Raw genomic sequence first — 23472 nt, 5'->3', positions numbered from 1 at the left:
AGGCCCAAACCATGAGGCTGCCACCGCCATGTTTGACAGCGGGGATAGTGTGTTCAGGGTGAGGAGCTGTTTTGCTTTTATACCAAACAAATCGTTTTTCATTGTGGCCAAAAAGTTGGATTTTGGTTTCATCTGACTAGTGCACATTCTTCCACATGTTTAGCATGTTTCTGAGGTGGCTTGTGTTAAACTTTAAATGAGATGTTTTATGGATATCTTTGAGAAATGGCTTTCTTCTTGCCACTGTTCCGCAAAGGCCAGATTTATGCAGTGTACGACTGATTGTTGTCCTATGGACAGACACTCCCACCTCAGCTGTAGATCTCTCCAGTTCATCCAGAGTGATCATGGGCCTCTTTGGCTGCATCTCTGATCAGTCTTCTCCTTGTTCGAGGTGAAAGGTTGGAGGGACGGCCAGGTCTTGGTAGATTTGCAGTCGTCTGATAGGGTTAGCATTCCATTTCTGTATGATTACTTGCATGGTGCTCCTTGAGATGTTTAGAACTTGGGAAATCTTTTTTGTATCCAAATCTGGCTTTAAACTTCTCCACAACAGTAATTCGGACCTGCCTGGTATGTTCCTTGGTCTTCATGATGCTCTCTCCACATTAAAAAGAACCCTGAAACTATCACAGAGCAGGTGCATTCATACAGAGACTTGATTACACACAGGTGGATTGTATTTATCATCATAAGTCAACATTGGATCGTTCAAGGATCCTCATTCCTCCTCATTTCTGAAGTGAGTTTGCTGCACTGAAAGTAAAGGGGCCGAATAATATTGCACACCCCACTTTTCTGTTTTTTTTTGGTTAAAAAAGTATAAAATATCCAATAAATTTTGTTCCACTTCACGATCGTGTCCCCACTTATTAATGATTCCTGACAAAAAATTCTAATTGTATATCTTTATGTTTGAAGCCTGAAATGTGGTGAAAGGTTGAAAAGATCAAGGATCAAATACTTTCACAAGGCACTGTATATCACTGAATTAGCCTTTTGTAAGATGCCCATTTCCTAAAATATGTTTGTGAGTGGGCTGTTGTGATTATTGATAGATTCTGGTGTGAGTGGTCCTAATTCTCATAATGTACATAAGTAATACAAAAATACCCATCCACCAGTTCTACTGTTCTTGGTCATTGTAACGAAAGCGATGCTCAGCATTGGCCTCACAGTAGTTGAGCGGGGTGAGCGATGCTACATTTTTATGTGATTGAATCATCCCCTTCATAACAGGCTAATTTCAGCAAACAAAGGCTGCGATCACTCTCTGTAGAAGCTTGGTTCCCATTAGCAGACGCACAGTAATTCAAACCCTGAAACTGAGCTCTGGAATCACTTTATAATAAATAATAAATCACATCCATAGACCTTTTCCATCTGTCGATTATAAACATAAACTATATAATATACCTTTTTCAGAAGCTGCATGTTTTTTCCCCCCTTGTTGGAAATGGTACCTTCTTGAGAGAAAAAAAAACCGTTTTCTTCAGACCTTTGAGCTCAGGCTAGACATAATGTCTAAAACCAGTTTAAATGGCCAACCATGCAATTGTTTCCCCAACAAGTGACAACCCATCCATTTTGTAAATTCTGCTGCTCTGATTGTTTACAGAGTTGACAGCCCTAGCACACTTTTTATTTACATATTTATTTTTAATTCTGATTCTCTGTCTGCATGGGTTTCACAGTTTGGCTTAGTAGTTGCTTTTTTGTGTGCCGTCCTTTTTCACTGTACAGTAGTTCTATACTTTTGCCACTGACCCTTTTTCTCTATTTTTTCTTTCACATTTCAGAATACTAGATAAAATGACTTGGGATTTGTTCTTGCAATGAGAAGGAACTGTGTCACATTCAAACATATTGAATTGTATTTAACGATTATTTATCCAAAATAATTTGTGTGTTCTGTTTTTGTCGGAAAGCCAGTCATCTATTTATGCATAAACTTTACTTGGTCATCTACTGTTATCTTATTTGTCAAATATTAGAAATGCAGTCTTGTAGATTATACCTCATTCCTGAACAACAGGAAGTCATTACAACCACCAACTTGAAGAGTGCAAGAACATCATATGAACTCCAGTAAATCCACTGAATATGGAAAGCTGATAACAATGTTATCACTAAAGATCAGAATTTATCATAATTGATCCTACCTTGGTTGTGTACAATGAAGAAAATAAGTATTTGAACACCCTGCTGTATTGCAGGTTCTCCCACTTAGAAATCATAGAGGGGTATGAAATTTTCATCGTAGGTGCATGTCCATTGTGAGAGAGATAATCTAAAAAGAAAAATCCAGAAATCACAATGTATGATTTTTGTTAACGATTTATTTGTCTGATACAGCCAAATAAGTATTTGAACACCTGTCTATCAGCTAAAATTCTGACCCTCAAAGACCTGTTTGTCCACCTTTAAAATTTGTCTCCACTCCATGTATTATCCTGAATCAGATGCACCTGTGTGAGGTCATTAGCTGCATAAAGACACCTTTCCACCCCATACAATCAGTAAGACTCAAATTTGTAACATGGCCAAGACCAAAGAGCTGCCCGAAGACACCAGAGACAAAATTGTACAACTCCACACGGCTGGAAAGGGCTACAGAGAAATTGGTGAAAAAAAAGATTCACTGTTGGAGCGATCATGAGAAAATGGAAGAAGCTAAACATAAACTCAATCGGAGTGTAGTCCCATGCAAGATATTACCTTGTGGCGTCTCAATGATCCTTAGAAGGTGAGGAATCAGCCCAGGACTACATGACCCACGTTAGCCATTGACCTGAAAAGAGCTGGGACTACCGTTTCCAAGGTAACTGTTGGTAAGATACTGAGACGTCATGGTTTAAAATCATGCATGGCACGGAAGGCTCCCCTGCTTAAACAAGCACAAGTCAAGGCCCAGATACAGAGGAGTCATGGGAGAAGGTTTTGTGGTCAGATGAGACCAAAATTGAACTTTTTGGTCATAATTCTAATAATCGTGTTTGGAAGAAGATGAATGATGAGTTCCTAAACCTAATAGAAAAGCTTTGGAGGGAGCTGTAACTCTGTGTTTCTCAGCGACAGCCCAGAAACCTTTCTAATCTAGAGAAGGTCTGTGTGGAAGAGTGGGCCAAAATCCCTCCTGCAGTGTCTGCAAACCTGGTGAACAACGACAGGAAAAATTTGACCTCTGTAATTGCAAACAAAGGTTACTCTACCAAATATTAACATTGGTTTTCTCAGGTGTTCAAATACTCATTTGCAGCTGTATCACACAAATACATTGTTAAAAAAATCATATATTGTGATTTCTGGATTTTTCTTTTTAAATGATCTCTCTCACAGTGGACATGCACCTTTGATGAAAAATTTCAGACCCCTCCATGTTTGTGATTTGCAGAACTTGTGATATAGCAGGGTGTTCAAATACTTATTTTATTCACTGTATGTATGTATATATGCACATCAGTGAAATAATAACAATTATTATTTTTATAAAACTAATACAAATTAAGTTATTGTTTTACTGGAGTTTAAATAAGATTTGCTGTGAAAGCCTTGAAAGAAGTCTTGGACTAAGCATCATTTTTGGATCAATCACTCCAAAAAAGTTTCCAGGTATTTTTATTTAAGTTTGTTTGTTTTTAGTTCACTGGATATCTGAAAGTCCTGAATCAATGGCTCATCCAGCTTCAGCATGTATAAATAAGAAGTGTCCGTTTGACTTTTAACACAATTTTCTTGAAGACTGATTCTCTGATTGCCGGTGCATGCTGTGCTAGTTTTGTTTAAATAGAACATTTTATCCATTTAATATTTGTTTGGGACATCAGTGACAAGGTGTCAAGTGTGCATATAATGAATCATTCTCGAAAAACAATAAACAAAAACAACCCTCATATTGCCTGGTGTGTATACAATGGGGATTTCATTTCACTCTTAAATTTCAAGGTAATCTGTCTTGTAAAACACATTTTATTCATTTCTAAAAAAAAAAATTCTGAGGAAATAATACTGCTGTTATGTGCAGATCTTAATCTTACGTAACCTAAAGTATTGTGTTCTTTTTCTGTGTAGCCATGTTCAAAGAAATTTGCCCTGGTGGGATGGGCTACACTGTTCTCCCAAATCCACCTGCCAATAAACCAGTTACAGTTGACCAGACACCCAATGATCCTCTTACACCCCTCCCTTTACCAACACCAGAAAAAACAGTGGTGGCTTTTGGGAAACCAGAAGAGATCATACCAGGTGAGATTCTGATTTTGTTATTTGGTCTCAAATGTATGGAAAATTTGCACTTAGTGAGAGAGTCTTAGTCACACTCATATTTTCTTGGATACTAAAACTTCTTGTAAGAATGGATACTTTATAATCTAATGAAAATGCTCGTTGCCATAGTTTTGACTTCTGTTGCATCGGGTGACTATTATGTCTGTGAGGACATATCAATGAATGATCAGAATCAGCTTTATTGGCCAAGTGTGAAAAAAACACAAGAAATTTTTCTCCGGCAGTCGGTGCCGCTCTGGGACAATATTCAGAACAAAGAACAAGGAACAACATAGCAACAAGAACAAAGAACAAGAGATATTTCTGTTTAAAGGAACTCACCACATAAATTAAATATACACAGAAAATTGATGGCTAACTAGTTTTGGAATTAGAAGCCTGGCAGAATGTTTTTCAATTGTTATTAAATCATAGAATTTCTTTCACTGTTATCACAGGTGAAGATAATTTGCAATTTTGAGATTTCTGCAAGACACATGAAGCAGACACATGATTTCCTTTCTTGGGCAATAAAGAATGATGTGGCAGGCAAAATCTGGAATCCAGTTTTAGACCCGTGGTATTTATTGAGTGTTGGCTTCACAGTTCTGAGGACTGGGGTTCAAATCCCGGCCCTGCCTGTGAGGAGTTTGCATGTTTTTTCCGTGCCTGTGTGGATTTTTTCTGGCACTCCGTTTTTTCCTCCTCCATCCCCAAAAACATGCATTTATTGGATCATCTAAATTGCCCTTAGGTGTTATTATGAGTATGACTGTTTCTCTGTGGCCTGCGATTGGCTGACAACCAGTTCATAGTGTACCCCGCCTCCTGAGATAGGCACCACCACTCCTGCGATCTTAGTGAGGATAAGCAACTCTGAAAATGGATGGATGAATCACAGTTCAGATCTGACTCAAATTGCCCACATAATGCTCACAACAGTTTTACCTTTTAATATACAGTGGAACCTTGGTAAAAAGGACCTGAAGTAACGGATCGGCTATCAGAAAAAAATGATCGGTTGGGACTGAACAACTTATCCAAAAATTATTTCCATTTGTCACTTAAACTGCTGTTTCCAAAGTATTTTTGTGTTAGAATTGGCCACTGTTGTTGACTCACGCTGTGCCGGTATGCTGGCAGGGAATGGGTCCGATTGATTTTCCCAATCACAAACAACCATCTCACAATGCGATATATCTAGCTATGGTGCTGTAGTGTTGTTTCTTCGCGAATAAATCATTCAAAAGAATCTTTTTAGTGAACGTACTGAACTGAATCAGTTTTTGAAATGATTCATTCTTCGAGCTTTAATCTTAATGGACTCCTTAAAGTAATGAGAGGACATGAGACCGACAAGCGAGTTGATTGGCCATTGGAAGGCAAGCTTAAGTGGCAGCAGCAGGTAGTAGTTAAAGGGGGGATTTATTTGAATAGAGTAATGAGAAATTTAAAATCCATCTTTTATCTGAGCCGCAAGGGTCGCAGGAGTTCTTGAATCTATCCCAGCTATCTTCGGGCAGGAGCCAAGGTAGACCCTGAACTGGTTGCCAGCCAATAGCAGGGAACATAGAAACCAACAGCCATTTGCACTCAAGATCACACCTGTAGGCAATTTAGAGTGTCCAATCAATGCATGTTTTTGGGATGTAGGAGGAAACCGGAGTGCCTGGAGAAAACCCACGCAGGCACGAGGAGCACATGGAAACTCCACACAGGCGGGGCTGGGATTTGATCCCCAGTTGTCAGAACTGTGAGGCTGATGCTCTAACCAATCTGTTCACCGCGCCGCCAAAATAAACAAAACAACACGTGTTTACACATACACATTATATTATCACTCTAATACTGATTTACAGTGGAATTATCTCTATATCAAAACTTCTTGTCGAGTGTTGTTTGCTTATTGTTTAGATTTCAGTGCAACAAGACTCATTTAACTATCAGACATTTACACAGACATTTGTTAATTTGACAGATATTTGACAATGTTCAAGGTCAATCAAGGAGGACAAAATATTACATTGTTTATATAAATATTATATACTATATGGACAGGGAAAGTGATTCGCAACAGTAAACAGTTTGTTTTTCAATTGAGCTCAGCTGTGCCAAAGGAAAACTGCAGCAAACTGTCACTCATTCTGAATTTCTTGTTAATTACCAATGAGCAACCAGCGTCAGGGGGTATTGTGAAGGCAAGGGGAGGGACTGAACTGAACTGAAGTGAATTGAATGGACTGTTATCCATGGGTGATGTGTACGTTAAACAGGTTCATTTTCAAACTGGCAAGGAAAGACATAGTACGTATGCAAAACAAAACAAAAAAACAACCAAAGGGGTGCATGGACAGCATGCGTGGAAAAAAGAGATAAGACGATTTAGTCATGATTGATAGTATGCCATATTTCAGTGATAAGAATACTGTCTGACCGTCATATTTCACATTTCAATCGAGTATCTACTTAATGTTTTTGTTACTATAAATTATTATGCATTACGATCTTGTAACTGTCCTGTATATTCAGTAGGCTCTCAATGGCCAAACTTAGATGTTAAAAAAAATTCTTGTTGTTGTCAGTAATTGTCTTTATATCATTATATTTAACGGTTTTTCTTTTTGTGTTTTGCTGTTGGTAGCAACCATTGCCCCAGATCAGGTAGGTTCTGTTGAGACAGTTGGCATATGCAAGAGTAATATCAGCTGCTGCATTGTAGCCAAATTCTATTTGCATGAAAATCAGACACTTCACTCCATAAATTGAGGCAATGAGTAATATTTTTTTTTAATTCAGCGCATTACATGACCATCAGTCATTTTTAATGAGTTAGAAATATACCACGGAATCTTTGTCCATTTTTAGGAACCAATCCAAGAGGCAGATAATTTGCCCTTTGGTTTACCTGCTGAGTTGCTCATTCTTGCTCGATAACTCAGTATCAGTTGGATACCTTTCAAGCTAATTGCTAATATTTTTATCAGCATGAATCTTGCATGGCAAAAGCTTCTTGGGATCCATGTGCAAGCTAAAATGCTAAACAAACAATTCAAAATTTCTTCCTCATTTAATCTTATTCTTCTGTTGTTCTCTGTGTTTTGTCATTGAAGGAGCTGGTAGTACCTGTGGTTAGTAATAAGCCAGTCGTTGATTCCATACTACCCCAACTATCTCCTGGTGTATCCACTGTCAAGATCAATGCAGCTTACCCAGGTGTCTGTCTATTTACCCTTTACATGAACTTCATTACACTGCATATTTTATTGAGAACAAAATAATCAAAGTATGCTCCATGGAAAATCCGATTACACAATGCTGTGAAAAAGATTTCTGATTTCTGGGTTTTTTTTCATATATATCACACACAAAGGTTTCAAAGAATCAAACCAGTTTTAATATCACTCAGACAACCAAAGAAAATACAAAATGCAGTTTTCAAATGACAATTCAATTTATTAAGTTTCACAAAAAAAATCTAAGCCTTTCTGACCCTCTGTGGAAAAAGTAATCCCCCCTGTGTTAATTCACAAAATCATTGTGACTAGCCACAAAGTCGGTAAAGGGGAGTTCAATTTCACAAGCCAAACCTGATTACCAACATACTTGTTGAAACAAGAAATCCTTTAAATAGAATCTGTCAGCAAACATAAAGTAAGCTACAAGAGCTCGAGATCGAAAGAAATTCAAGAAGAGAGAAAAAATGAGAAAAATTGATTGGTCAGTCTGGAAAGCTATAGTTACAAAGCCATTTCCAGGGCTTTGGAGCTCCAGTGAACCACTGTCAGAGCCATTATCCACAAATGGAGAAAACTGGGAACAGTGGCAAACCTTCCCAGGATTGGATGACCAACTAAAATTCATCCAAGAGTGCGACGACTCATCCAGGAGGTCACAAAAGGACCTCGACCAACATTACAAATTCTTGCGGGCCTACCTGGCTTAACTTAAGGTCAGTGTTTATTAAGAACATTATTCAAAAACTGAAGCTTGGTGGTTGCAGTGTGATGCTCTCGGGCTGCTTTGCTGCCTCAGGACCAAGACAACTTACTGTGATTAATGGAACAACGAATTCTGCTGTGTATCATAAAATCCTTAAGGAGAACGTCCGTCCATCAGTTTGGGGCCTCAAACGCAGCAGGACAACAATCAGAAACACACCAGCAAACATATTAAGGTTTTGGAGTGGCCAAGTCAAAGTCCGGATTTAAATCCAATTGAGATTCCGTGGTGTGACCTTAAACAGACAATTCATGCGATAAAGCCCTCCAATATGGCGGAGTTGAAACAATTCTGCAAAGAAGAGTGTGATACAATTTCCTCAGAGCAATGTGAAAGAATCATCACCAATTAATTATTCAGTTATTGCTGCCAAGGGTGGCACAAGCCATTATTAGGTTCGGGGGGCAATTACCTTTTCAAACTGGGTCAGAAAGGCTTGGATTTTTTTTTTTTTTTTTTGGGTGCATTAAATTGAATTGTCATTTGAAAACTGCATTTTCCATTTCCTTGAGTTGGCTCTGAGTAGTATTAAAATGAGTTTGATGATTTGAAACCCGGCGGCATGGTGGGTCAGCTGGTAAAGCGTTGGCCTCACAGTTTTGAGGTCCTGGGTTCAATCCCGGACCCACCTGTGTGGAGTTCTCCATGTTCTCCCTGTGCCTGCGTGGGTTTCCTCCGGGCACTCCGTTTTCCTCCCACATTCCAAAAACATGCAACATTAATTGGACACTCTAAATTGCCCATAGGTGTGATTGTGAGTGTGGCTGTTTGTCTCAAAGTGCTCTGCGATTGCCTGGCAACCAGTTCAGGGTGTCTCCTTCCCATTGACAGCTGGGATAGGCTCCAGCACTCCCCGCGACCCTTGTGAGGATAAGTGGCGAAGAAGATGGATGGATGGATTTGAATCCTTTGTGTGTGATAGAACAGAAGAAAACTGAAATCATGAGGGGGCAAGTACTCTTTCACGGCACTGTATATTGCAGCATAAAGTTCTCTACAGAGTATCCAGACTCTCTCATGTCTGTCAGATGCGCTCAGTTAAAACATGCTCTTATGAAGTTTTTTCTGTAAAGTGTATTGGACAACACCTGCCTATTCCTGTTTTCTCTGGCAGATGCTTCACATTGCCAAACCGTGAGAACAAGCCCCGATTTTCATCGAGTCTGTTTCTGACAGTTGAGGTTGTAGCCTGCTTTAGGTCAATTTGTATGGAAAAGCAGTGCTCCTTGTGTTCCTGCTTCCACAAAGAAGTGGCACTGGACAACTACCTAGTAGTTAGCCAGAAAGGATGATTGCTTCCGAACCAGACCAGTTTAAATCCTGGACATTTGACTTGGGGGGCACTCTGATGAGTGTATGTTCCCTGTATCACTTTGAGCATCTAGATGACGACTTAATATACCGCACATTACTTATACATGTTTCATTGATAAAGCTGTTTTGGTGTTGATTGATTTCATTTTTAATTTTACCATAAGAACATTTATATGGTTATATAGTACCATTTTAAAAGTGTCAAGATGTAAACCACTGACTGCATACGCTCAGAGCATTTCACTAATGACATACTATTTTAGTTTTATGAATATCATGTTTTTCATAAAGAATGAATCTGACATGCATCAATGGCTAGGTACCTAAAAAAGGGCTTTTCCCGTGAAGAGTGATCAGTGGTACACTGTTGTGACATTGAAATGATGCCACAAAGTTATCTTAGTTGCCATTTGAGCCATTTTCTTGTCTCTGCAACTCTTGACAGAAATTCGATTGAATCTGTCTGTCATCAGCTTTAAAACGTATAAACAAAGTAAGAAGACAAAAGGACTCTACTTCTCTATAACTAAAATCTATTTGAATTTAATGGTATATTTCCACGGTATAACACTGGCTAGAGCATCTGCCTCTTGGTTCTGAAGACCAGTGTTCAAATCCCAACCCAAGTTTGAATGTTCTCCACATTATAATTGTCCCTCAGTGTTATTGTGAGTGTGGCTGTTGACTTTCTCTATATGCCCTGTGATTGGCTGGCAACCAGTTCAGTGTGTACCCTGACTCCTGCCCAGTGATCGCTGGTATAGTTTCCAGTGCTCCTATGACTCTTGTGAGGATAAGCGTCTCCGAAAATGGATGGATGATATAAATCATGACATACAGTGAAGAAATTAAGTATTTGAACACCCTGTTATATTGCAAGTTCTCCCACTTGGAAATCACTGAGGGGTCTGAAGTTTTCGGCGCAGGTGTATGTCCACTGTGAGCGAATTAATCTAAAAAGAAAAATCCATAAATCACAATATATGATTTTTTTAAACGATTTATTTGTGTGATACAGCTGCAAATAAGTATTTGAACACCTGAGAAAACCAATGTTAATATTTGGTACAGTAGCATTTATTTGCAATTACAGAGGTCAAACGTTTCCTGTAGTTGTTCACCAGGTTTGCACACACTGCAGGAAGGATTTTGGCCCACTCCTTCACACAGTTCTTCTGTAGATCCACACGGCTGGAAAGGGCTACGGACAAAATTGCCAAGCAGCTTGGTGAAAAAAGGTCCACTGTTGGAGCAATCATGAGAAAATGGAAGAAGCTAAACATGACAGTCTATCTCAAGCCCTATGCAAGATATCACTTCGTGGGGTCTCAATGATCTTGAGAAAGGTGAGGAATCAGCCCAGGACTACACGAGACGACTTGGTCAATGACCTCAAAAGAGATGGGACCACTGTTTCCAAGGTGACTGTTGGTAATACTCTAAGACGTCATGGTTTGAAATCATGCATGGCACGGAAGGTTCCCCTGCTTAAACCAGCACAAGTCAAGGCCCGTCTTAAGTTTGCCAATGACCATTTGGATGATACAGAGGACTCATGGGAGAAGGTTTTGTGGTCAGATGAGACCAAAATTGAACTTTTTGGTCATAATTCCAATAATCGTGTTTGGAAGAAGATGAATGATGAGTTCCATCCCACCAACACCACCCCTACTGTGAAGCATGGGGGTGTTAGCATCATTCTTTGGGGGTGTTTTTCTGCACATGGGACAGGGACTGTCTTAAGCGTCATGGTTTGAATTCATGCATGGCACGGAATGTTCCGCTGCTTAAACCAGCATATGTCAAGGCCTCTCTTAAGTTTGCCAATGACCATTGCGATGATACAGAGGAGTCATGGGAGAAAGTTTTGTGGTCAAATGAGACCAACATATTTCCGTGTTTGGAGGAAGACGAATGAAGAATTCCATTCCAAGAACACCATCCCTACTGTAAAGCAATGGGGTCGTAGCATCATGCTTTGGGGCTGTTTTTCTGCACATGGGACAGGACTGCACTGTATTAAAGAGAGGATGACCGACGCCATGTATTGTGAGAATTTGGGGAATAACCTTTTTCCCTCAGTCAGGGCATTTAAGATGGGTCGTCACTGGGTGTTTCAACATGACAATGACCCGAAGCACACAGCCAGGAAAACCAAGGAGTGGCTCCGTAAGAAGCATATCAAGGTTCTGGCGTGGCCTAGCCAGTCTCCGTACCTAAATCCAATAAAAAATCTTTGGAAGGAGTTGAAACTCAGTGTTTCTCAATGACAACCCAGAAACCCGTCTAATCTCGAGAAGATCTGTGTGGAGGAGTGGGCCAAAATCCCTCCTGCAGTGAGTGCAAACCTGGTGAACAACGACAGGAAACTTTTGACCTCTGTAATTGCAAACCAAGGCCACTGTAACAAATATTAACATTGGTTTTCTCAGGTGTTCAAACACTTATTTTCAGCTGTGTCACATAAATAAAACGTCAAAAAATCATACATTGTGATTTTTTCTTTTTAGATTTTTTTAGATCATCTCTCTCACAGTGGACATGCACCTACGATAAAAAATTCACACCCCCCCATGATTTCTAAGGGCGAGGACTTGCAATATAGTAGGGTGTTCAAATACTTATTTTCTTCATTGTAAATGGAGAAAGTTGCTCTACTACTTTTCTGTTCTACCGCTACTCTCCCTAAAAGTTGTCCTGTACAGATAACCGCAAAATGTTCATTAACGTGAAGAAAAATGTGAAGAAAGACTTCGCTGGCAGATGCCAATTAAAGCTTAAAAGAACATGGATGATGCAACAAAACAATGACCCAAGGGCTATAAATAAATTTTACAAATGAAAAGCTTCAATAAAGAAAAGACACCTTCTGAGGTGGCCCACTCAGTCTTGACCTCACTTAGATTTAGATGTTGCAGGATAACCGCAAGCGTGTGCTTCACACCAGACTTCCCACTCGCAGGGCGCATGGAGACAGACAACAGTCGCTTACAATCATACCTTGGGGCAATTTAGAGTCTCCAATTAAAGTTGCATGTTTTTGGGCTGTGGGAGGAAACCGGAGTTCCTGGAGAAAACCTACGCAGACACTGGGAGAACATGCAAACTCCACACGGGCAGGTCCGGGATTGAACTGTGAGACGAACACTCCAACCATTTTCCACCGACCTTTCATCGAAATAAGTGATTTGGTGAAACAATACACTTGTCACATATCGAGCTGGTGACAATCTTTGAACAACAAAACAATTAACAATTTATGTTAGTGTCAGCGATATATAATGCATGTCCCCGCACAATCCCCACAGGACACCATGACTTTACCGGGAATTAATTAGTACTTCATTGTACAAAGATGGGGGTAGGGGGTGGCGGGTTCACGTGTCAATGGCGAAGCGACTCTCAGACAGGAATAGCCCCAGTTGTAACATGAGGCCGCGAGGTACTTTGAAATGTAAATGATCAATATGTCCTGCAATTCATATTAAGTTCTCGCAGCTAGCTGTGTTCTTCATCGACGCATGAGCTAAGTGATTCACAGCTAAGAGTTGTCAATCGGTTTTGGTCAAGTTTTGCTAGGCGTCGAGGGCAGTTTGACCTCCTTGCACTCACCGTGCAATTGCCCAGTAACTTTTAGAGTTGTAACATTTTGGAAAATTGGAAATTTTGTTTTGAAATTTAAACAACCTAGAGATCAGCATGAAAACCTCTATAGAATGAAAACATTATTTTGCTTTACCATTTGTAGTGTTTCATCTGGGCCAAAGAGCATGCCTAGATTCTTATTTTTCTGTGTGTATTATTAGACATCACATAACGTTTGGTGGAGAGAGTAGTTCATCATTATAAGTATTAATTTATGTTTTCTAAATTTGATAGAGGTTGTTGAGCAGAGTTCTCCCCCTGTTCCACTGGAGATTTTCCCCCCTAATGCAGGACAAGATGTTGCGCCAACTCAGTCTGCAGGTATGGTCCACTCATTAATTTAATCAACTGAATTATCTTTTATTATTATCTTTTGCTGCTTTGCCACAGTCTCCCTTGTTGTTGTAATTTGAAGTCTTGGAAGCATGATGGCAATTTGGCAGGATCTGGGCCCAGTTCATTACATTTAGAATAGAATGGAGAAAAAAAAAATGATTGCCATTGCATAATGTAACTAGTCTTAAGCATCTACCAACATTGTAATTCTATATCTGCTCTAATGGCCAAGTGTGTAAAAACACAAGGAATTTTTCTCTGGCAGTCACTGCTGCCCTGGTACGACATTCAGAACAAAGAAAAAGGCACAACATAGCAACAAGAACAAAGAAGAGACATTTCTTTTTATAGGAACTACAGTGAAGAAATTAAGTATTTGAACACCCTGCTATATTGGAAGTTTTACCACATAGAAATCATGGAGGGGCCTGAAATTTTCATCATAGGTGCATATCCACTGTGAGAGAGATAATCTAAAAAGAAAAATCCAGAAATCACAATATATGATTTTTAAACGATTTATTTGTGTGATACAGACACAAATAACTATTTCAACACCCTTCTATCAGCTAGAATTCTGACCCTCATAGACCTGTTAGTCCGCCTTTAAAAGTCTGCCTCCACTCCATGAATCCTGAATCAGATGCACCTGTGTGAGGTCGTTAGCGCCATAAAGACACCTATCCACCCCATACAATCAGTAAGACTCAAACTTGTAACACGGTCAAGACCAATGAACTGTCCAAAGACATCAGAGACAAAATTGTACAACTCCACACGGCTGGAAAGGGCTGCAGAGAAATTTCCAAGCAGCTTGTTGGAGCAATCATTAGAAAATGGAAGAAGCTAAACATGAAGTGGAGCCCCATGCAAGATATCACCTCGTGGGGTCTCAGTGATCCTTAGAAAGGTGAGGAATCAGCCCTGGACTACACAACCGGACTTGGACAATGACCTGAAGAGAGCTGGGACCACAGTTTCCAGGGTGACTGTTGGTAATACATTAAGACGTCATGGTTAGAAATCGTGTATGGCACAGAAGGTTCCTCGACTTAAACCAGCACATGTCAAGGCCCGTCTTGAGTTTGCCAATGACCATTTGTTTTTCTCCACATGGGACAGGATGACTGCACTGTATATTAAGGAGAGGATGACTTCGGCCATGTATTGTGAGATTTTGGGGAACAACCTCTTTGCCTCCCTCAGAGCGTTGAAGATGGGTTGTGGGTGGGTCTTTCAACATGACAATGACCCGAAGCACACAGCCAGGAAAACCAAGGAGTGGCTCCGTAAGAAGCATATCAAGGTTCTGGCGTGGCCTAGCCAGTCTCCAGACCTAAACCCAATAGAAAATCTCTGGAGGGAGTTGTAACTCCGTGTTTCTCAGCAACAGCCCAGAAACCTGTCTGATCTAGAGAAGATCTGTGTGGAGGAGTGGGCCACAATCCTTCCTGCAGTGTCTGCAAACCTAGTGAACAACTACAGAAAAAATTTGACCTCTGTAATTGCAAACAGAGGCTACTGTACCAAATATTCATATTGGTTTTCTCATGTGTTCAAATACATATTTGCAGCTGTATCACATAAATAAATTGTTAAAAAAATCATACATTGTGATTTCAGTATTTTTCTTTTTAGATTATCTCTAACAGTGGACGTGCACCTATGATGAAAATTTCAGACCCCTCCATGATTTCTAAGTGGGAGAACTTGCAATATAGCAGGGTGTTCAAATGCTTATTTTCTTCACTGTATGTATACAACACACAAGGAATTTGTCTCCGGTAGTTGGAGCTACCCTAGTATGACATAAATGTTTACTCACAGTTGTCTTCTACCATGACTGAATTGATGACTGCGTTAACGTTGTAGGTTTTGAGGCTCACAGCTGTCATAAAAAGTCATGCCATCTCAAATATTCTAACTCATCGTCATGTAAAGCTTTAGATTGGCCACATGAGAGTCACTTCTTAATTGTAAATGTCCATTAACAATATGCATTAGCTTTTGCATTACAGGGGGTCATTGGCACATTTTAGGGAGATCCAACATATAGACATTTCCTGAGCCGGTTATCCTCATGAGGGTTATGGGAGTGCTGGAGCCAATCCCAGCTGTCAACGGGTAGGAGGCAGGGTACATCCTGAACTGGTTCCCAGCCAATTGCAGGGCACATGGAGACATAAAGTTCAGAATCAGAATCCGCTTTAATGGCCAAGTGTGTAAAAAAACACAGAGAAATTTTCTCCGGCAGTCGGTGCTGCCCTGGTACAACATTCAGAGCAAAGAAAAAGGACTCAACTCACAATCACACCTTGGGGCGGTTTAGAGTCTCCAATTAATGCATGTTTTTGGGATGTTGGGGGGTAACCAGAGTGCCCGGAAAAAACCCACACAAGCACGGGGAGAACATGCATACTCCACACAGGCAGGACCGTGATTTGAACCCTGGTCCTCAGAACTGTGAGGCCAATGCTCCACAGCTGGGCCACCGTGCCACCCATTTTAGAGATATATTGGGAATACAATGCAATAAAAACGTTTTAACATTCTAAGAACTGTAGATATGGGACTCTGTGTTTATTAATCAGTTAATGACATGGTGTTTGAGATTTTGTTCCAGTAACTTGTCTATTTCTTCTGAAACAGAGGTGGATGAGTGCCAGATCAACCCTTATATTTGTGGTCAAGGGCTTTGTTACAACACAGCTGGAGGCTACACATGCCATTGTGATGAGGGATACCGCTTGAATCATGCACAAACTTCCTGTGTAGGTCAGTATAAAATGCTAAGGCAATAATGTTTAAAGATCATTTCATGGTTTAATGTGCTTTTCATGCACTAAATTAGATTTCCTATTGTTTTCTCCTAAATTCTTTATAAATAGCAGCAATGGTTATGCCAATCTAATTTTAGTCAAATTACACCTTTCCTACGCAAGTAGGGAATTTAGAGAAAATTATAGAATTTGATTTCAGAAATTTCCAGGTCCCTGGGATGTTTGTGTGAGAACACACAGTATTATACCTTGGTCCTAGTGAATACTCAATTCTGATTGGCTTTAAAATTTCCATTGGTGTACATTATCAGCTGAAAATATACACCCTTAAACATCACATGTAGTTCCTGTCAAAACATCATTAAATGGTTCCAAATTCATGCCCAGTGCCCTTAGGCGTTAGAATATACAAGCAAAAATTCCAACCTGACAGTCAGATTTTGTGATAAGTAAATGTGGAGATCCCTGAAGACAGAAAGTATGACATTTTAAATGATAATGAGTGAGTGTACCCTTTAATCATTCATTCATTCATCATCCATTGAGCTTATCCTCACTAGGGTCACGGCCAAGCTGGAGCCCATTCCAGGTGACTATGGACGAGCGGCAGGGTACACCCTAAACTGGTTGCCAGCCAATCGCAGAGCACATATAACACACAACCATTGATACTCATTTTCAAACATGCACATTAAAGTTACCAACCACGCATGTTTTGGGGATGTGGGTGGAAACAGAGTACCTGGCGAAAACTCATACAGGCATGGGGAGAACATCCAAACTCCACTCCGGCGAGGCTGGGATTTGAGTCCTGGTCCTCAGAACTGTGAGGCAGATGTGGTAGCCTGTCGTTCACTTTGTCACCCTAATTACCCATTGTACATATAATATTAAAAACTGATTTTATCGTCATACTTGTGGTTGTTATTTAACATTGTCAAACCAAAAAATGTATTTGCTGGAGCGCTGAATATTGTTTACATTCCCTTAGAACAGTGGTTCCCAGGGGGTGAAAAACGTCTTTCCAGGGGGTCCGTGATGTGAAAACGAAAAAATGAAATTGTCTGGAAGCTAATCATGATGTGAGAATTGCCATTTCCAGTGTTGAACCACGTTTTGATTTATTGTGCAAAAATAAAAAGCAAGAGCATGTGAGCCACTAAAATTGGATATTTCTTTGTACCAGAATGGCATAGATGTGTCCAGCACTCCATTATTGGTAAAAGTTGAGGTTGAAGGTCTGGGAGCTTTTTGAACGACTCACTCGGGGTCCCGGCCCAGATTGACTTTGGGAACCACTGGCTAAGAAAGTTATAGGACTGGAATGACATCATAGTCAAGCACTCAAGCACTGAAAATATCCATCTATCCATTATCCAAGATGTCCACCACACAGTCAGGAGGTCTGGGTTTCAATCTCTGTGTGGGATTTACAGTGAAGAAAATAAGTGTTTGAACACCCTGCTATATTGCAAATTCTCCCACTTAGAAATCATCGAGGGGTCTGAAATTTTCATCGTTGGTGCATGTCCACTGTGAAAGAGATAATCTAAAAAGATCCACTTTTCAAGGGGTGGCATCGCAGCGATTGCCGTGGAGAAAGCAAGAGACATATGTTAAATAGAAAGCCAGTTTGCTAGAACCCGCTTTTCTGTGCACATGCACAGTGACGTGTCAGAAGAGGCCAGGTTTGGTCAAACCGAAGGTCAATCAATCTACCCACGTAATCGACTCATTGAGTACATATGAATCAAGTGACGAGATTGATTATGTTTTTTTTTTTTTTTTGGCACAAGGCCGTGATCGACCATAATTACCTTTAAGATTGACTGGTAGATCACGATTGACGCATTGGACACCCCGGTACTATAAAGTCCACCATCACTGCACTTGCGGTTTTATGGGAGAGTGGCCCGACGGAGTTTCCTATAAAACACCTGTTCAGCTCAAAGATCGTGAGAAATAAAATTATCTCGTTGTATGAGACCAAGATAGAACTTTTGGCCTTAGTTCTAAGTGGTATGTGTGGAGAAAACCAGCCATTGCTCACCACCTCTCCAGTACATTCCCAACAGTGAAGCATGGTGGTGGCAGCATCATCCTTTGGGGGTGTTTTTGTGCTGCACGGACAGGACAACTGGTTGGAATCAAAGAAAAGATGACTGCGGGCAAGTAGATTACAGGGATATCCTGGACAAAAACCATCTCCGGAGTGGACAGGACTCAAAATCAAATTCCTAGAATTGCACTATTCTCTTTGTGTATGGAAACAATTCTGATTACGTTTTATTGTTTACATCATCCATTTGCTGAACAAGCCTTCATTAACTTGTGAAAACATTCCTTATTCTGTGAAATGTTTATTCCTTTCAAATGGAATTCATTATGATACATTAAGACTATTACATTTTTTTATTTGATCTGAGCACTAATATTTTTGTCTTGTCTTTTTTCTCCATATTATCTTGTTGTAATGCTAAACAGATTCTCTGCTTTGATGTGTTTGCTCAGATTTCGATGACTGTTTGGAGACCCCATCTTTGTGCTCCGGTGGTCTGTGCCAAAACACTGAGGGTAGTTTCCTGTGTGTGTGTCCACAAGGATTCCTTGTTGATGAAGAGCGAACCACTTGTGTGGGTCAGTACGTGCAGTTTTGTCTGATGACACATTTTCTCTACGCATTTATCCTAGTTAAAAACATTTACCCGATCTGTTCACACAGCAACATGTAACATAAACCAGAAGCAGTTGCCGGCGATTCAATGTGCACATTGGTGTTTCATTTTTAAGGGAAAGGTTGTGTTCCCAGCATGATTACAGTTATGTTGCTAAAGCTTGTAAGAAGAGTTAAATGATGGGGGGAAAAAGGGTGGAGTGGGGGCAGTTTATTGTGCTCAGCATACCCTTCCATCTGATTAAGTAATGGGTCAGGCAAAAGTTTCACAGACTATGAAGATACAGTGAAGAAAATAAGTATTTGAACACCCTGCTAGATTGCAAGTTCTCCCACTTAGAAATCATGGAGGGGTCTGAAATTTTCATCGTAGGTGCAAGTCACTGTGACAGAGATAATCTAAAATGACAAATCCAGAAATCACAATGTATGCTTTTTTTTTAACCATTTATTTGTGTTATACATCTGCAAATAATCATTTGAATACCTGTATATCAGCTAGAATTCTGATCCTCAAAGACCGGTTAGTCCGCCTTTAAAAGTCCACCTCCACTCCATGTATTATCCTGAATCAGATGCACCTGTGTGAGGTCGTTAGCTGAATAAAAACACCTGTCCACCCCATACAATCAGTAAGACTCAAACTTCTAACATGGCCAAGACCAAAGAGCTGTCCAAAGACACCAGAGACAAAATTGTACAACTCCACACGGCTGGAAAGTGCTATGTAGAAATTGCCAAGCAGCTTGGTGATAAAAGGTCCACGGTTGGAGCAATCATTGGAAAATGGAAGAAGCTAAACATGACGGTCAATCTCAATCGGAGTGGAGCCCCATCCAAGACATCACCTCGTGGGGTCTCAATGATCCGTACAAAGGTGAGGAATCAGCCCAGGACTACACAACAGGACTTGGTCAATGGCCTGAAAAGAGCTGGGACCACCTTTTCCAAGGTGACAGTTGGTAAGACACTAAGACATCATTGTTAGAAATCATGCATGGCACGGAAGGATCCCCTGCTTAAACCAACACAAGTCAAGGCTCGTCTTACGTTTGCCAATGACCATTTGGATGATACAGAGGAGTCATGGGTTAAGGTTTTGTGGTCAGATGAGACCAAAATGGAACTTTTTGGTCATAATTCCACTAACCTTGTTTGGAGTAAGACGAATGATGCGTTCCATTCCAAGAACACCATCCCTATTGTGAAGCATGGGGGTGGTAGCATCATGCTTTGGGGGTGTTTTTCTGCAATGAGACAGGACGACTGCACTGTATTAAGGAAATGATGACCGTGGCCATGTATTGTGATATTTTGGGGAACAACCTCTTTCCCTCAGTCAAAGCATCGAAGATGAGTCGTAGCTGGGTCTTTCAACATGACAATGACCCAAAGCACACAGCCAGGAAAACCAAGGAGTGGCTCCGTAAGAAGCATATCAAGGTACTGGTGTGGCCTAGCCAGTCTCCAGACCTAAACCCAATGGAAAATATTTGGAGGGAGCTGAAACTCCACGTTTCTCAACGACAGCCCAGAAACCTTTTTGATCTAGAGAAGATCTGTGTGGAGGAGTGAGCCAAAATCCCTCCTGCAGTGTCTGCAAACCTGGTGAACAACTACAGGAAACGTTTGATCTCTGTAATTGCAAACAAAGGCTACTGTACCAAATTTTAACAGTGATTTTCTCAGGTGTTCAAATACTTATTTACAGCTGTATCACAAAAATAAATCGTTAAAAAAATCATACATTGTGATATCTGGATTTTTCTTTTTAGATTATCTCTCTCACAGTGGACATGCACCTCCGATGAAGAGTTCAGACCCCTCCATGATTTCTAAGTGGGAGAATTTGCAATCTCGCAGGGTGTTCAAATACTTATTTTCTTCACTGTAAGTATTTGAACACCTGAGAAAACCAATGTTAATATTTGGTGTAGTAGCATTTGTTTGCAATTACAGAGGTCAAACGTTTCCTGTAGTTGTTCAACACTAAAGAAACAACAGGAAGCAGAACTGGAGGTAGCAGAAATGAAGACGCTGAGGTTCTCGCTTGGAGTGAGCAGGTTGGATAGGATTAGAAATGAGCTCATTAGAGGAACAGCCGAAGTTGGATGTTTTGGAGACAATGTTAGAGAGTGCAGACTTAGATGGTTTGGACATGTTCAGAGATGAGAGAGTGAGTATATTGGTAGAAGGGTGCTGAGGATGGAGCTGCCAGGCAAAAGATCAAGAGGAAGACCAAAGGAAAGGTTGATGGATGTTGTGAGGGAGGACAAGAGAACAGTGGGTGTTAGAGAGGAGGATGCACAAGATAGGCTTAGATGGAAAAAGATGACATGCTGTGGCGACCCCTAACGGGACAACCCAAAAGGAAAAGAAGAAGACTTCCACCTACGATGAAAATATCAGACACCTCTAAGATTTCTAAGTGGGAGATGTTGCAATTTAGCACGGTGTTTAAATACTTATTTTCTTCACTGTAGTATCAAGGGAATTAAAAATAGATGAAAATTTGGACATAAGCACACCGGCCACACTTTTACGGGAATTTGCATCTCCCATCTGCTTGCTTCGTTGCCCTAACTTCAATATAAGTATGAGGCAGTCAGTCATTATGTGGTTTCTTGCCAATTCAACACAGAATTTTCCAACCACACAGAGGAAACTGAATTGAAGCTCTAAGAACAAACTATGCTGATGACTGTCACCCCAAAACGCAATAAAACCTTCCCTCTTCCGTAGTGGTGGGCATGAGATACTGTTATAACTTTTTGAGTGTATTTTTTGGTTTATGCATTTTGTGATCTCAACAGATGCAATCCATACAATGATTCAAAATACATTGAAAGGCATTTTTGGATCTGAGCAGGATGACTAACTCTGTGTATTATCAGCTTGTTCCATCTTTATACAGTATTAATTTGAACTTCGGCATATTAGTTTTCAAGATCCTACTTTACTGTTTTGGACTACTCTAACATGCTTCTCATTCTACAAAATATCCCAAAAGTTGTTTCTTTTCCTTTTCACAAAGCTGTGAGTGCACTAAAGAATAGAGGACACACCAGTTTTGGAACTGAAACAGTTTTGGAACTGAAACTGTTGTTTTTAAGATACAATATGAAGTTAATCTCAACGCCCTTACCTTAAGGATGTAATACATCATTATACTCATACTCATATTCATATACAGTCGTGTACTGTGTAAAGGAAAACCGTCTGCGTGGTCATAATTTCTCCCAACTATACACTGGATTTGCTTTTCACAGATATCAATGAATGTGCAAACAGGACAGTGTGTTCATCTGGCATTTGCATTAACATTCCTGGGGGTTACAACTGTGGCTCTTGCCCTGCTGGGTTCTCACCACAGGGAGGCCAGTGTGTAGGTAGGTACAATACTGTACTGCCGTTATGTCTGTGTGTGTGCGCGCATGTGTGTGTGCATGGTCGTGATAGTCATTGATTCACATGCATCTTCTTCCCACTAGTATTGCAATCACCTGGAAGATAGTGTCATTCATTTCGTCATAATACATTACACTTGTATAGCGGTCTCTGTCAATGCACTCAAGAAGGCTTTACAGTTGCATGCACAATTGATCCACACCCTGGCGGTGGTAAGGTACTTGCGTTGCCACAGCTGCCCTGTCATGTGGCTGCTATTCTGCGCATGTGGCCCCTCTGACCACCACCAACATCCAACTGCATTAATTCATTGGCAACGTGTGTTATTTGTCACTCAACAACAACGTGCTGGGGCAGGGATAGGGACCAAAGACACTCTGGCCGCAGGGCGTACACTTATCCTCTCTGCTACACCGCGCACAATTTAAGTTGCTTTCTGTTGTCGGCTATTTAGCTGATGCGACAAAGTGTGTGGTGTGAGGTTGTGCTTCTTCTATAGTGCAAGGCAAGTCAAGCCACTGAGAGGAAGCTTTGAGAGGAAAGAAATGCACCACGTTTCATGGTCTTTTATAGAATTGAAAAACACAGCTCAGAGATATTTGCATGTCACTGCCAAATATACATAAAATGTGTGTGCACGAAATGTGGTAAAAGTAACTGCACCAGTATGGATGATGACAATATCCGTCCATTCATTTTCTTAGCCACTTAACCTCACAAGCGTGCGGGAGTGCTTGAGTCTATCCCAGCCATCATTGGGTATGAGGCGGGGTACACCGTGAACTGATTGCCACCCAATCGCAAGGCACATTAAGACAGACAAAAGTCGCACTCACAATCACATCTAGGGGGAATTTAGAGTCTTCAATTAATGGATGTTTTTACGATGTGGGAGGAAACAGAAGTGCCCAGAGAAAAGCACCGCAGGCATGGGGAAAACATGTAAACTCCTCACCAGTGGGGTCGGGATTTGAACCCCGGCCTTCAGAAATGTGAGGCCAATGTTCTAACCAGTTGCTTCTCCATACCGGCTGATGACATGTTTAATTA

At 40.6% G+C, this 23472-nt stretch overlaps 1 protein-coding gene and 1 pseudogene across 11 annotated transcripts in view; one reads left to right on the top strand and one right to left on the bottom strand.

The window, feature by feature from the left end:
- Positions 1-23472, top strand: part of ltbp1 (latent transforming growth factor beta binding protein 1) — a 183492-nt gene that overhangs the window by 114230 nt on the left and 45790 nt on the right. For 9 of the 11 annotated variants that reach the window (XM_061836278.1, XM_061836279.1, XM_061836277.1 and 6 more), the window contains 7 exons: positions 4072-4245; positions 6908-6927; positions 7377-7479; positions 13459-13545; positions 16210-16335; positions 18852-18977; positions 22284-22403. In XM_061836278.1, the coding sequence (XP_061692262.1) occupies positions 4072-4245; positions 6908-6927; positions 7377-7479; positions 13459-13545; positions 16210-16335; positions 18852-18977; positions 22284-22403 (756 nt within the window). The remainder of the gene's footprint in view (positions 1-4071; positions 4246-6907; positions 6928-7376; positions 7480-13458; positions 13546-16209; positions 16336-18851; positions 18978-22283; positions 22404-23472) is intronic. The other 2 variants (XM_061836282.1, XM_061836281.1) reach the window with 1 other exon arrangement.
- LOC133510294 (5.8S ribosomal RNA) lies at positions 12976-13129 on the bottom strand (annotated as a pseudogene).

The sequence above is a fragment of the Syngnathoides biaculeatus genome, chromosome 12 (genome assembly GCF_019802595.1).
Source record: "Syngnathoides biaculeatus isolate LvHL_M chromosome 12, ASM1980259v1, whole genome shotgun sequence".
Taxonomy (NCBI): domain Eukaryota; kingdom Metazoa; phylum Chordata; class Actinopteri; order Syngnathiformes; family Syngnathidae; genus Syngnathoides; species Syngnathoides biaculeatus.
The sequence above is the reverse complement of the archived record's forward strand: the minus strand, read 5'-3'. Positions and strand labels throughout refer to the sequence as shown.